Source organism: Oryzias latipes, chromosome 2 (assembly GCF_002234675.1).
Source record: "Oryzias latipes chromosome 2, ASM223467v1".
NCBI lineage: Eukaryota > Metazoa > Chordata > Actinopteri > Beloniformes > Adrianichthyidae > Oryzias > Oryzias latipes.
The window spans coordinates 4,249,937-4,264,507 of NC_019860.2; the positions used below are offsets into that span (position 1 = coordinate 4,249,937).

Below are 14,571 nucleotides of genomic sequence, written 5' to 3' on the forward strand. Positions count from 1 at the left end.
AAAAAAACTGGGGAAGCTTGTGTGGGGTTGAATACCTGAGACTGTTTAAAAAAAATTGAGTCATATTGGTTGTGGATTTTTTTTGTTTGTTTGTTTGTTGTGTGTAATACTTTGAGAAATTGAAGAGTGTTACAAGTGTACAACCACCGCTTACGGTTCCAAAAATGGAGGTATGTTTCAGGGTATGCTTAGTTCCCATAGCAACTCATGCTCTGAACAAAACCTGTTCTGGAGCAGGTTTAGTTGAAGGTCAGTTTGTTTTCAGAGAGGTGAAGGAGCATGGCGTGGCCATTTAAAGATAATTTAGTGTATAAAGAAGCTCAGATAATACCTTTTCCACCATGAGAGGGTGATAAGACGACATATTGATGTTGGAAAGATAAACAAAGATACATTTTTACATTGATCTAACTTTATTATTTGCTGCAGTTAAGATAAATAGTTTTACTTTCATTCAAATTAATTCAATGAAGTAGGTGTAACTGTGGTGCTGCTGCAAGGAATTGTGGGATACCATTCCCTTTGCCTGTCTGGTCAGATTTGCCTTTAAGTGTGGGTTTTTGACCAAATGTGTTTAGATGTAGCTGCTTTACTGTGTATTGTTATTTTATCCTGTTATGTTTAATTCTTTCTGCACCATGAGTGAGAGGTAGGAAGAGGATGACGAGGTTTTTAAGAACCACCATAGCGAACTAAAATGGCAAGAACTGAAGTTAAAGTCAGAGTCATGACAACTGAATGCAGGTTTCATATTTCAAATCCACACTGCATCATTTGCTTTTATGTTAATAAGAAATAGAATATCTGCAAATGTAGACACATGAGAGTTCAAGAAGAACAATAAATTATTTTAGCTCCTACTTGCTTTATTTGTGGCTTCCAGCTTATTTTGTCGTCCATATTTACTCTAAGGAACTCAATTTCATTCACTTTTCCACCACATGATTATCAATAGCAACTTTTATTTATAAATCAGCAAGAATATCGTGTTTTCCAAAAATCATGAATTTAGTTTTGTTGACATTAGGTGAAAGTTTATTTCTGTCGAACCATTGTTTTAATTTCACTGTATTTATTATTTTTACAACTTCTTTGAGATTCTCCCCTGTACATACAGTGTGGCGTTGACATAAAAAAGTATTAGTGTATCTGACACCATTTAGAGTCAGGATATACAGTGTTGGACCTAAGATTGACCCTTGTGGTACTCCACATCTTAAATTTAGTAGGGATGATTTACAATGTTCTAGTTGAACAAACTGCGGCCTGCTTTAATGTGGCTGTTTAACCATTTTAATGCTGGTCCTCATATTCCATGTTTTTCCAGTTTGTTTATGAAGGAATTTATATTTTTTGGTAAATTCATTAGGGTTTGCAGTCTTAAATTTTATTACATTGAAGATAAGTCATTTGCTGAAGTGTGTGCTTTAACATCATTTGAACCTTGAAGAAGCTTCTTTAAGTTGCATATGTGAGGGGCTTCAGGAATGCAGCTCCAACCTCCAACCCCCTTCAGGAGAAAACAGTCTTTGATCGTCTAAGACCATCTGGAAGCCTTAACTGTAGATCTGACATGGACCAGAATTAAATTGTCTCCAGGATTCAACTCAATTTATGGGAACCCCCTGAAGGTGTCAACTCACATGAAAAGGACAAAGAGTTGGGACTGATTGCCTGCGGAGAAGGATCAGGGCGACGGTGCTGGACCCCCATGGGGACACTGTTGGTGGTCGGACAGTGGTCCGTCTTTGAAATAACCCCCCTGGACGTTTGAAGCAGGAAGCTAGGACCAAATGCTGTAACTCCTAACATGGGCTGAAGGAAGTAGGCGGGCTTCTCTGTCAGCCAATCTCCAGCGACCAGAGGCGGAGATTCGGCGGCCATCTTGCTCCCGGGGGAGGATGTTCTGACCACATGCTTAAAAGTCTGAACTCAAGGAATTTTCCTGTGTCTCCAGACAAGCTGCATGTGAATTCGGAATGTAACCTCTTGCGTATTGCAGGCCTTGATTTTGGACACCCAGATCGATCTGTTTTATTTTGTTTTACTCTGTTTTTAGAAATATTGTTAGGGAATAAATTTAATAAACTTAATCCGGCCGAATCCCGTGGTTTTCTTCTTCTCGACTTTATTGAACATGCAACAAAGGAAAGTAATCTCAAAGCGACAGATTATATTTTCCAACATTTACTAAAATTTTATGATCAATAGTGTCAAAAGCCTTTTTCAGATCGATGAAAACTCCTACTGTGAACTCCTCATTATCTGTGCCATTTATTATTTCTTCAGTTAGTTGCATAATTGCAATGGATGTTGATCTATTTTTTCTGGAACCATACTGTTTTTCTGACATTAGTTTATGTTTCTCAACAAAGTTTTTCAGCCTTGTGAGGAACACTTTTTCAAGTATGTTTGAGAATTGGCAGAGTAAAGACACTGGTCTGTAATTTGTGAGTTGATGTTTGTCCCCTGATTGGTGTTATGGAATTACTTTGGCTATTTTCATTTTTTGGGGAAAGGATAAATCACAAATATAGGTTAGCGGGTCAACAATGGAATCAATGACCTTTTTTATCACCATCATATTAATTTTGTTAGAGTCTGTAGATGTTTTTTTTTATTCTTTGACAATTTTTTAGAATTTCTTTTGCTTCCACGGGTCTCAAATAGATTGAGTTTAGATTTATCTTGATTGTGGTGTTCAAAAGTTTCCATTTCTGATTTATTACTGCAGTTAATTTTGTTGGCTAACTTTGCCCCTATTATTAACAAAATATTAATTAAAATCCTTTGTCATGTCCTAAATATTGTTGCAAATCTCATTTTTATTAGCAAAAAAGTCTGGATAATCTGTTTTCTCTGTGTTTTCTAATGACACTGTTCAAAACCGTCAAAAAATCTTTAGTATTTGATTTTTTTTGTCTTATATTTTGTATAATAGTCTTTTTTGAATGTTGTCATGATACTGGTCAATCTGTTTTTATGTTTTTGTATCAGTGTTCGGCTTCAACAGTTCTATGTCTTAGAAATTGTTTGTATAAACTGTTCTTTTTATGCATGCATTTCTTAGTCTATTTTTCATCCATGTATTTTTGTTAAATGCTTTCTACTACAGGATTTTGTAAGTGGGCAGTTTTAGTCATATATTGGTGTAAATCTCTGCATTAATCTTTCATAAGCTGAGTTAACATCATTGCTTTCATACAGGGTTTTCTAAATTTGTGCTTGTAGTTCTGATTTGAATGCATTTATTTATTCCTCTATTAGTTTTCTTTTGTAAACTACTTGCCTTTTTTGTTTTATTTCTCTACAAACACATTCAAAGTTTGCTAATACAGGAGGCGGTCACTAATGTCAGTAATCAGCAATCCACTTTTTATTCTGTTTTCTAGGCAGTTTGTGAATATGTTGTCTATCAAGGTCGCACTATTTGTTGTTATTCTGCTTGGTCTGTTGATTAATGGATATTGGCCTAAACTGTACATTGCATGTGTAAAATCCTCTGTCATGATGTGTTTGATTGGGTTTAACAAATCTATATTAATATTGTCACATAAAATATTACCTTTTGGAAATGTTAGCATTTGAATTATGGAACCCAAAAACATAACAATTTAAAATCCATTAGATTTTGCTTAGATTATAAGCTTTGATTTAAAAAATGTCAGATTAAATTGTGTTTCTTTATTTTGAATCCTAAATTGTAAATTTTAGTTTTACTTAACGCACTTTCTTAACGTTTCATCTCTGCAGCACTGCCCCAAGTGTACCGTCTTTTCCTCATGACATCATCATTTTCTTCTCTCACTCTTCCTTTTGCATCCTCCATTTAAGAATTTAAGAATCCTCCATTTAAGAATAACACAAATATGTTCTGCCCTTTTTAATCACCTGCATAACAATTAAATATTATGCTAATTTAGGAAAATTATAAAAAAATGTCAACTAAGTAAATTCAAAACAACGAGAACAAACGAATCACATTAATGTAAGATTGTCATTCTGTAGTGATGTCATCAGTCAGTCATCTGTACTCATCATAAACATGGAGTCTGACCTCAGAGTCTGCAGTCTGCAGTTTGGACTCTCCAAAAAACCACACAGATGAAGAACTCCTGAATCCTGCAGGTTCAGGTTCACACTCAGGTCCAGTTCTATCAGGTTGGATGGGTTTTTCTTCAGAGCTGAGACCAGAGCTTCACAGCTGTTCTCTGACAAATTGCAGTCCTTCAACCTGCAATCAGACAGAAAAGTGTGTTCAGGAGCAGTGATGCAGCTGGAGGTCCAGGAACTTGGTCCATTCAGTCAGGTGGGACCCGCCCTGATGACAGACTGACAGATGATATTTTCACTGTTTGCTCATTTCTTTTGGATTTGGACCCAAAAACATGATCATGAATGAAAATGCAGTGGATTTTAATTGACTTTAAAATGAAGTTAAAATAAACGAGGAATTGAAATGTTATTTATCATCATGAATTATGAATTACTAAATACATTTTTAAAATGCATGGCAGAAATGCAGATTGAACTGACAGTTGGAAAATTAATTTGTATCAAAATTATGGAGCAAAAAAATTTTTTAAAATCCAATGGATTTTGCTTCGATTTCAAAAATGTCAGATTAAATTGCATTTCTTCATCTTAAATCCTAAATTGTAAAATGCATGTTTAAATGACTTAATCACATTGCAAAGTGAATTGTTTTTTGAGAACTGAAGATCACTTTGCATTATGGGTAAAAACAAAATTCCATTGGAAAAGCTTTATGACATGTTAAAGGATCCACCACAAAATCAAAAGAAAAAAGAAAGTTTAAACCTCATGCAGAGATTTTACAGAGGATAAAGATTTAAGAAAATTGTTGCTGGTTCCTTTCAGATCAGAAGAACAAAAAGCACATTTAGAAAATTTCAGGTTGGAGTCTCTTCTAAAAGCATTTCCTGACATCTCTAGATGCTATTATTTGAAAAAAATAAGGATCCACGGTGCCTAAAATGTCTGTATGTGGCCCTGAAGAGGAGCTGCTAATGGTTCTGCTGTTAATCATCCACCTCTCCCCCTCCCACACTCATGGGGCAACAAAAAGAAACAAACATAACAGGAAGAATAAACGAAGGTGGGACAACAAAACTGCCATTTGAAAAGAAATATGGGCAAACAGTTTAATGCTGAGCCCTCATTAGATCAGGAGACTGCGTCCCACAATCCCCTGCTACTAACAGACCTAAAATGCACATGATTAAACTTTCAGTGGACCGTTTAGGCAGGTGGCTGATGTAAATTGAACCACCGTCAGTTCCGTGCATTGCTTGATGAAGTTGAAAGCGAATATTCTGATCTCCTGCTACACAACACAGTCCGATGGTGACGTTTTGCGTCATTTTGTCATCTGTTTAGAACAGGATAAAACATTCCTGAAAAGCAAAGACCTGAACTACCCGCAACTGGAAGACACTGAGTGGCTCGAAAAGCTGCACTTTTTGGTTGATATGACTGTGACAAGCCACCTGAACAAGCTGAACGAAAGTCTCCAGGCGCCGCAAATGCTTGAAGCTGTTCTGTCATTCGAGCACAAGCTGACTGTCTTTGCTAGAGATGTACAGAGAAAGAAGAGGATGCTGCTGCGTTTTACCCTTGCACTGACTTGCTTGGCATTTGCACAGAAATCAAACATAACTGTATTAATTTGATTTTATATACTTTACCTTTTCAAAAGGCTGCTGTTTTCTTTTTTATAAACGCAGGCTGCGTTTTATTGCACTATGTTTGGTTCCCAGAGGGGCAAGTCATGCACGTTTCATTTTGTTGTTTTTTTGTTCAAATCCTCAAAATAAAAATGACATAAAAAATCGGATTACTTTAGTACATTTCTTTAATTTTATCAAAGCAATGAAACATAATTCATTGATATTGTTATGTAGTTAAACTTGCACAACAGAGCAGTCACGTGACGCGTCGTTCTCCGCAGAATGCACTGCAGGGCAAATAAACATTTAATCGTTAATGCCCATTATGTATTTGTAGCAACTTAGTCATTTTGATAGTAGGCTAATATAGATACATATTGCATGTGTTGCCTTCATTATAAGGCTTAAATAGGAATTTTAATATTTTGCGGCTCCAGACTTATTTGTATTTTGTTTTTTTCGTCCAATTTGGCTCTTTCAACATTTTGGGTTGCCGACCCCTGGTCTAAGGGTTTCTGCTTGTTTTACTGGTAGTCTAAGGGTTTCAGATGATTCTGCTGGTAGTCTAAGGGTTTTAGATGATTCTTTTTTATGTATGATTTATTTATACATTTTTCAAAATAAGAAAAACAAAAAACAATTCAAAACCACAATTGCAAAGAAAGAAAAGAAAAAGGGAACAAAAAGGTACACAAATGAATGAATAAAATCTTACAAACAATATACTGTGCTACCAATCTATGAACAGCAGAGACACTGCACACCTTGTTAATGTACCTGAAAGTTCACTGGGTCGTTTCTAAGGTCAAGGACATGACATGCTCTAAGAAAGGTGACCAAATTTCAGAGAATTTACATGCAGTACCATTAAGAGAATGTCTGATTTTTTCCAGCTTAATAAAAGAAAGAGAGTCTTTTATCCACTTTGAGTGAGTGGGTGGGCGAAGATCTTTCCAGTGCATCAGGACAGTCCGACAGGCAAGTAGTGTCAGAAAGGCAATAAGGTCCTCTAACCAAGGAGGGAGAGAATGATTGTCCGGAGGTATACCAAAAAGGGCTGTCATTGGGGATCGGTGTACTTTGACGTTACAGACAGAGGATAAAGAGTCAAATACAGATTCCCAGAAGTCAGAAAGCGACGGGCATGTCAAAAACATATGGGTAAGATTTGCAGGGCCGAGATTACATTTTACACAGGATCAGTACCAGGAAAAACTCTGGCAAGTCTGCTTTTAGATGATTCTGCTGGTAGTCTAAGGGGTTCTGCTGGTTCTGCTGCTCCCAAAATTCCTTTTTCTGGTCCCAAAAATTCTTTAGGATATTTGTGTAAAACTCAAGGCTCGAGGGCCACATCCAGCCTGGTGTGTAATTAAATCTGGCCTTAGGGCCGGTCGATAGATCGTTTTTTGTTTTATCCATTCATTTGAATTTCTTGTTTGAGAGCAGGGGTCTCGAACCTTTTCTGCTCACTGAGCTACTTTTGCATAATGAAACAGTTAGAGAGCTACTTTTGTTTGGCAACAGTTATTCACACTTCAAATTTTCACACTGAACAATTGAAAACAGCAAAGTTCAAACAACACACATAATGTGTTGAAAACTTTCTTGAAACCCACAGGCTAACTGCGAAAAACCCCAAAGGCTACATGCTAATCAACTAGTAGTTCAACATCTGCAAACGGTAACTCTTACCACAGCTTGAGATTGAAGTGGTACAACACAAATGCAACATCCGTGTCTCATGCTCTGCTGTGAACTGTGTAATGGGGGTGACATTTCCAAATCTTGGCTGCCTTAACCACAACTGAGCAATTGGTGGCCCCTGTTCCATGGACAGGACTCGAACAGTGCGTGCATCAGGGCATAGGATCAGTGGACTCGGATATCTTGGACAGGAATTGCAGATCTGGAAGCAGGCACCATGGCAGGATGGCTGGGTCACACGGGGTGTCTGTTTTGTTGTCATTCAAGGACGCACCCGGGGCGACCCGGGCCTCAATAAACACTCCTGTTGGCGGAAGTGGTCCTCCGCCATGGACGTGAAATAAAGCAGAGCCGGCAGCGGCTTTTCAATGGCAGAAAGAATTTGTGCTCAGTGTTTTTTGAAGATGCATGTGCAGTCCAGATACCACCCCCACTTCACAGAGCACCGAAACTGTTACCAACTCTATAATTGCAGCATAAAACAATAGAAAATCTCTACCTTTGTTTTTCAATATAAATAATTTCCATGAATTGCAAAAATGCAATTTCCAAGTTCTGCTTTAAAACAATAAAAACTCTTTCACCCCAAAAACAGGTTGGAAATGGAAAAACAGGTCAATGACAATAAAACAAAATTAAAATTCACAAACTCTATTACTGTGTAAAACTAATCAACAAATGCTTTTACAAGTTCTTGTATTTTAAATATTATTTAAACAAAAAAATACAATAATGGTAAATCAAAAATTTTGAACAGTTTTAACATTTTTGTTTTGTCCACCTTATTATTACGGCCCGCAGCAGCAGTCACTCACTGCAAGGACCATATTGTTTTCGCAGGTGGAACGATTTCGGCGCCTTTCAGCAAAAATGTGACCCCCGCATGCTCAAAAAGTCACCAAAATGTGCACACACCTGGGATAAATTGAAAATGAATTTTTCACAAAGTCAACGTCACCCCACCGAAGACGATGACATCACAGCCAGCGATCCCGTAGAAAAAAATGAATGGGCTGAAAAACATGTACTTCAAAATACAGTTACGAAACCAAAACACACGTGTTGGGGATATCCCAAAGATGTTTTGAAATCATTATGGAACGGCCACACGACCTGCTGCTTGGCGGCCATTTGTGGCGAACTCTGAGAATTGCCGATTTTTGTGTTTTCCAATGAAATGGGAAAAGGACACGTTTGTTTGAGCGATTTTCACGCAATTGCACACACTAGCTGCCAGCTCCAGTCTACAAACACCACGGAAGTGTCGTTGACCTTTGACCTTGGGAAAAAGCCGCCATCTTGCATTTTAAAAAAAAAGCCCCCTTAGCGCCACATAAACACGAAAACTTCATCCCCAGGCGACCAAAACACAAAATGGTTGCTTTGAAGATAAAATCAAAAGAAAAGCCACCATTTTGAAAAAAGTGTTTTTTTTAACAACTCATGACTTAAATAGCCAATTGAGCAATGTGTTTTGCTGAGTCAGTTGATGATGCTGATAACTATGCTAGCACTTTTAACTATATTAGCACAACTAGCATAGTTAGCCTAATTAGCATTTTGAGCAATGTGTTTTTCTGAGACAGTTGATGATGCAGATCGCAATGCTAGCACTTTTAGCCACATAAGCATAGCTAGCATAGTTAGCATTGTTAGCATTTTGAGCAATGTGTTTTTCTGAGACAGTTGATGATGCTGATCGCAAAGCTAGTACTTTAGGCCACATTGGCATGATTAGCATGATTAACAATTAGCAAATGCAGCCTTGACTAGTCTTGATCAAAGGTGGGCGGTGAGGGCAGTGAGGCCGGTGAGGGCGGTGAGGTCGGTAAGGGTGTGGAGGGCGGCCGTGGTGCGTAAAACTTGGACGTGGAAGGCGGGTTGCATCTGCGGGCCATACAACACCGCTTGCAGCTTTAATTATATTTATTTTTCCTTTTATTCTATTTTTCTTTTCAAAGTTTCTTTTTAGTGCCTTTCTCTACCAGTTTACAATTGGTTCTCATGGCTTGTTTTCTATGAATAATGCACTATTTATTTTCCTTTTTTAATTGACCTTTTCAAGGTCAATTGTTGTTTTGATGGATAAATGATGCTCCTACCTAAGAGTGCTTTTTGAAATGTTGTAGCAGTGACAATAAAAGAAGTACCATCCATTTATCTAAATCTAAGTGTCAACATTGAATGAACATTAAAGTCCAGTTTCTGACTCTAAGACTCTTGTTCACATGGAAAGCGATCCACACAGAGGAACATCCTCAGAAGGAGCCTAAGACTGAGATATTCTGACGCTCTAGACCACTGATCTCTGAGGGGCAGCGTACTGACTATAAAATAGCATTTAGCATTTAGTTCTTTATTAAATATTGTTAAAATATACCCAGTATATTCTTAATTTTGTTCATCTTAATCTTTTCCTGAATAAAAAAAACTGGGATACAATCATGTAAAAATTTAAATCTTTGGAAAACATGCTTATTTAGCCACACCCAGGAATCGAAGCTCTGCATTTAGTATTTGAGATCCCAGCAGAGAGATAAAGGGCATGATCCCTCATGTCTGCAGTTTAGTGTCAACACAACTTTGCTATCATATTGATCTGAACACAACTGAAACATGAAGTCTGACCTCAGAGTCTGCAGTCTGCAGTCTGGACTCTCCAGAAAACCACACAGATGAAGAACTCCTGAATCCTGCAGGTTTCTGTTGTTACTCAGGTCCAGTTCTGTCAGATTGGACGGGTTTTTCTTCAGAGCTGAGACCAGAGCTTCACAGCTGATCTCTGACAAACTGCAGTTCTTCAACCTGCAATCAGATTAAAAAAAAAACGTGTTCAGGAGCAGTGATGCAGCTGGAAGTTCAGGAATTTGGTAAATTCAGTAAGGTGGGACCCGCCCTGATAGAAGACAGATTACATTTTTACTGTTTAGCAATTTCTCTTGGATTTAGAACCAAAATCTTGATGGTAAATGAAAATGCAATAGATTAGAAATGGCTTTAAAATGAATTTAAAACAGACAAGGAATTGAAATGTCATTTATCATCCTGAATTGTTAATTACTAAATATATTTTAAAAGATGCATGTCAGAAATGCAGATTGAACTGACAGTTGGAAAATCAATTTGATTTATGGAACCAAAAAACATGATGATTTAGAACCTAATTGATTTTGATTTAATCTAAATCTTTCATTTAAGAAATGCTAGATTAGCAGTACGTATGTGAAACCTGGCCATTTTTTTCAATAGCTGGTTCATAGCTTCTCATTGTGCGCCAAACACGGATTATTTCGTTGTAAGATTTTGCACCGAAGACATTGGACTAAATCTCGACTCTCTCGGATGTACCCAGATATTAATTGTGAATGTGATCGTTGTCACCAATCACCCGCCTCTTTAATTCAGATGTTTCGGTTATGCCCATCACTCTCACAATATTGGACTTATGACTTCGGGTTTTTATTAAAGATCATCCAATTGCCTCTCCAACTTTGGGGGTTGTCCACAATGGAAAAGCCTTGACGATACTAAAATCTGATTTTGTGGCCTTTCCAGCAAGACGTAGTATTTTGTTGTGTTAGAGGTCTCCCTTTCCCAATTTTAACTGCACCATAGTCACTTAGGGCCCCTTGGTGGGGAGGGGGTGTCATGGTGCCTCCGGGAGTCCTCTCCTCCCCCCTCCCTTCTCTGCTCTGCTTTTCAGATTGGACCCAGCTGTTGGCACCAACCTCATCACCTGCCAGTTCTACGTAAGAGGAACCTTCTTCAGCATTCAGTGCCAGCTCGTTGCCCCTCTATGGTGCATTACCTGGTCCCATCATCACAACCTTCTCGAACAATAAATCTGTTAATTATCCATTTCATTCTTCAGTGTTCCTTCCGAGTTCCAGCATCTGGGTCTGCTCAGCCTAGCTGATCATGACTGGGGGTTTGGACAGCACTGTAAGTAATCAGGAAATGTCCTCTCAGTGCCCCTGCCCATCAACTGCACCCTTGAGTACACACACTCTTTACCCCTCAAAATACACACTCCAACATGCACACACACGCTCACAAACACACACACTCACATACATTTCACAGGGAAGTTGGGACCTCAGACCATCAGTCCCCTGCCCTATCCCTGGCAGGGGGTGCTGGGCCCTCGGCAACGGGGGCCATGTACCTTGGGTGCTGGCTTCTTGAGCCAGGCGGGTCCCTCTCATGGAGAGGGATCCCTGAGTCCTTTGGCAAGACCATAAGCCAGGGATCACATCACATCTGAGCCTGGGGGTGTCTGTATCCTTGCAGTGTGGGTTCTGGTCCCTGTCCTTGGCCCTTGGTTCTGCTCAATAGGTGTTTTAATGTATTTTAATTAATCACTTTAACTACAAGAACTGTCAGGACACCTTTTCCCACAATGCATTGGTTTGTAGTCATCAGGGCAGCTCACAGTCAGTTGGTCCAAAAAATCCAGCTGCGTTCGCGTAGGTTGGCGCCTTGCCTGCACCCCTGTCCTGCTAAGTCTTTGTGATTATTCACAGGTGGCATTGCAGCAAAAACAAAAACATAAGTCACACACCAGGTGATCTGCACAGAGTTGCGTTCACCTGGGTGATCTCAAACACTCTTATTGTGCATCTTGCCGGCACGTATTTTTTGCATTTTTTGAATGGTGGGAGGAAGTTGGAGCCCCCCAGAGAAAACCAATGCATGCACGGGGAGAACACAAAACTCCACACAGAAAAGTCCCCCACTGATGTTCTGTTTCAGGTCCCCCAGCCAGGACTTGAACCCGGGGGCCTTTTTGATGTGAGGCAGGAGCGCTAATCACTGTGCCACTGTATAGCCACTTTTATTGTGAAAATTAGATTTTAAAGAAACTGGGAAATAAAATAAAATAAACCATCAGGCAGCAACTTCAACCTGGTAGACGGCGGTCCTTGAAAATATTGCCTGACATTAAACCGGTATGCAGCTACAGATCTGCCTCTGCAGATGTACTCAACTCTTTCTTTTCTCTTCACCAAAACTCTCCTTCTTTCTTTGATTTTCCTCGGTAGTCTGCACTCACACTTGTGTCTGTGTGTGTACATGTACATGCTCACATGCTCTGCTGTGTCTGATTTGAACTTTGACCTCGGTCAGCTTTCAGGCAGGTTTGATCAGGATGACTAGTCTGTCATTTACGACGGAGTTTTAGGGCCACGGTTCTGGCCCTGGCCAACGTCGACTTTAATCTCGTCATGACGAGAACACAAAGTTTTGAGAAAAAACTCGTCTTTTCGAGATAAAAGTCGAAATAAAGTTTCGAGATTAAAGTCGCAATGTTGTGCGCGAGAGAAAAAAACTCGTAAATTTACGAGATTATTGTGGAAGTGATCATGCAGAGCTGCAGAGCAGACCGACTAAACTTTGTTGAACAGGTGAGCTGAATGTTTATTGATAACGTTCCAAATGTCTGGAGGCTCATTTGATTGATTTATGATTCATTAAAGTTTTATTTATTGATGGTTGGTCTGCAGGATCTCTGCAGCCGGATGAAGGCATCGGGTGTCCCTGCAGCTGTTCGCTTGAATCCTTTCTTCCTCCACCATAGACCAGATCTCTATGTTTGTGTGATGCTTCCGTCTGAGGAGGAGAAGCACTTTTTTGCCTTTTTCAACGTTCATTCATTTTTCATTCATTCACTTCATGAATGAATGAACTTTTTCAACTTTTTCAACGTTGTAATGCTAATTATTTTCATTCATCCTTGTTTTTTAATGATCAAACGGGTCGCTTCATCTGCAGCAGTGGGCGTATGTAACACTGTTTACTTCCGCATTGGCGTTAGGATGACAGGTTCATGACGTAAGGTGACAGATAAACTTCAGGTTATGTGAATGAAAAGGAGAATAAAGGCTGCAGCGTTCCACTACACCCAAACGTGTCTCTGAGCTCCTTATTTTACATATGAAAGTCCGCTTTACTGACGCCGAACCCCGGAAAGACTGCTACACGGAAAATAATCTGATTTTGAGTCGCCAAAAGGCTCAGAATCTCTCTGTTTTAAACCTGTAATCCGGAAATGAAGCTTCACAAAAGGCTCCACATCTTTCATCTTCAAACTAGGCTCCGATAAACAGACAACTTCGGTGTTTTCTCCTTGTTAATCTATGAATTTTTTCCCGTAAATTTACAAGTTTTTATCTCCTAATAAAATTATTTTTTTTGTGGCCATAAAACTCTGTCGTAAACTCTTAAATACAAAGCCACTGGCTCACTAACATAAGCCATAACACTGAATACTCCTGGAAGACTCAGCTTCACTTCTCTCGCGCAACATTGCGACTTTAATCTGGAAACTTTATTTCGACTTTTATCTCGACACGACGAGTTTTTTCTCGAGACTTTGTGTCGAGTTTTTTCTCGTCATTTTTTTTTGTGTCGAGTTTTTTCTCGTCATGACGAGATTAAAGTCGACATGACGACTTTAATCTCGTCATGTTGGCCAGAATTTTTTTCCCTCACCGTGGCCCTAAAACTCCGTTGTAGTCATTAGTTTGAGTTCTTGTTTGTTTTCTGACTCTTTAAACTCATAAATCTGTCAACTGATTCAACAGCTGAACCTTTTGTTGCCATGGAAACATTTTTATTCTAAATAAAATCTAAGCAGCTGTTTTTTTCCACTGCAGAATCTTCAAAGAATCAAAGATGTTGAATTTCTGGAAAATCCAGAAAATCTTTGAATCCAAACCTTTCAGCTTCAGTGAAGAACTACAAATGTAGAAATGAACCAACCAGCAGCTTCAATGTTCTGACCTCAGAGTCTGCAGTCTGCAGTTTGGACTCTCCAGTCCAGGACACAGAACCTTCATGGATGAATCCTTCAGGTTGTTGTTGCTCAGGTCCAGTTCTGTCAGGTGGGACGGGTTGGACTTTAGAGCTGAGGCCACAATTTCATAGTGAGTCTCTGAGAGTCCACATCGTGTTGGAATTCTGTGAAGAGAAACAAAGACAGAAACAGGTCATCTTATGATTAATTCAGGTTGTGATGAAGTTCCAGTTGGAACTTTCAGGCAGAACTTTCCAGAAGGTCTTCTTGGTAGAAAAAGACTAATGTGACTTTTCTAAATCTGTACTTGATGCTTTCTTGAAGCTGTTTATGTTGTCATGGAAACAGTACATGGGGGCGGGTCTGTTACCAGCTGGCTGA

General features: G+C 39.1%; 1 protein-coding gene across 10 annotated transcripts in view; it reads right to left on the bottom strand.

Annotated features, from left to right (window-relative positions):
• Positions 1-14,571, bottom strand: part of LOC105355226 (NACHT, LRR and PYD domains-containing protein 12-like) — a 354,920-nt gene that overhangs the window by 6,787 nt on the left and 333,562 nt on the right. For all 10 annotated transcript variants that reach the window (XM_023961922.1, XM_023961925.1, XM_023961923.1 and 7 more), the window contains 3 exons: positions 14,178-14,354; positions 10,023-10,199; positions 4,058-4,234 (listed from right to left, as the gene is read on the bottom strand). In XM_023961922.1, coding sequence (XP_023817690.1) covers positions 4,058-4,234; positions 10,023-10,199; positions 14,178-14,354 — 531 coding nt within the window. The remainder of the gene's footprint in view (positions 1-4,057; positions 4,235-10,022; positions 10,200-14,177; positions 14,355-14,571) is intronic.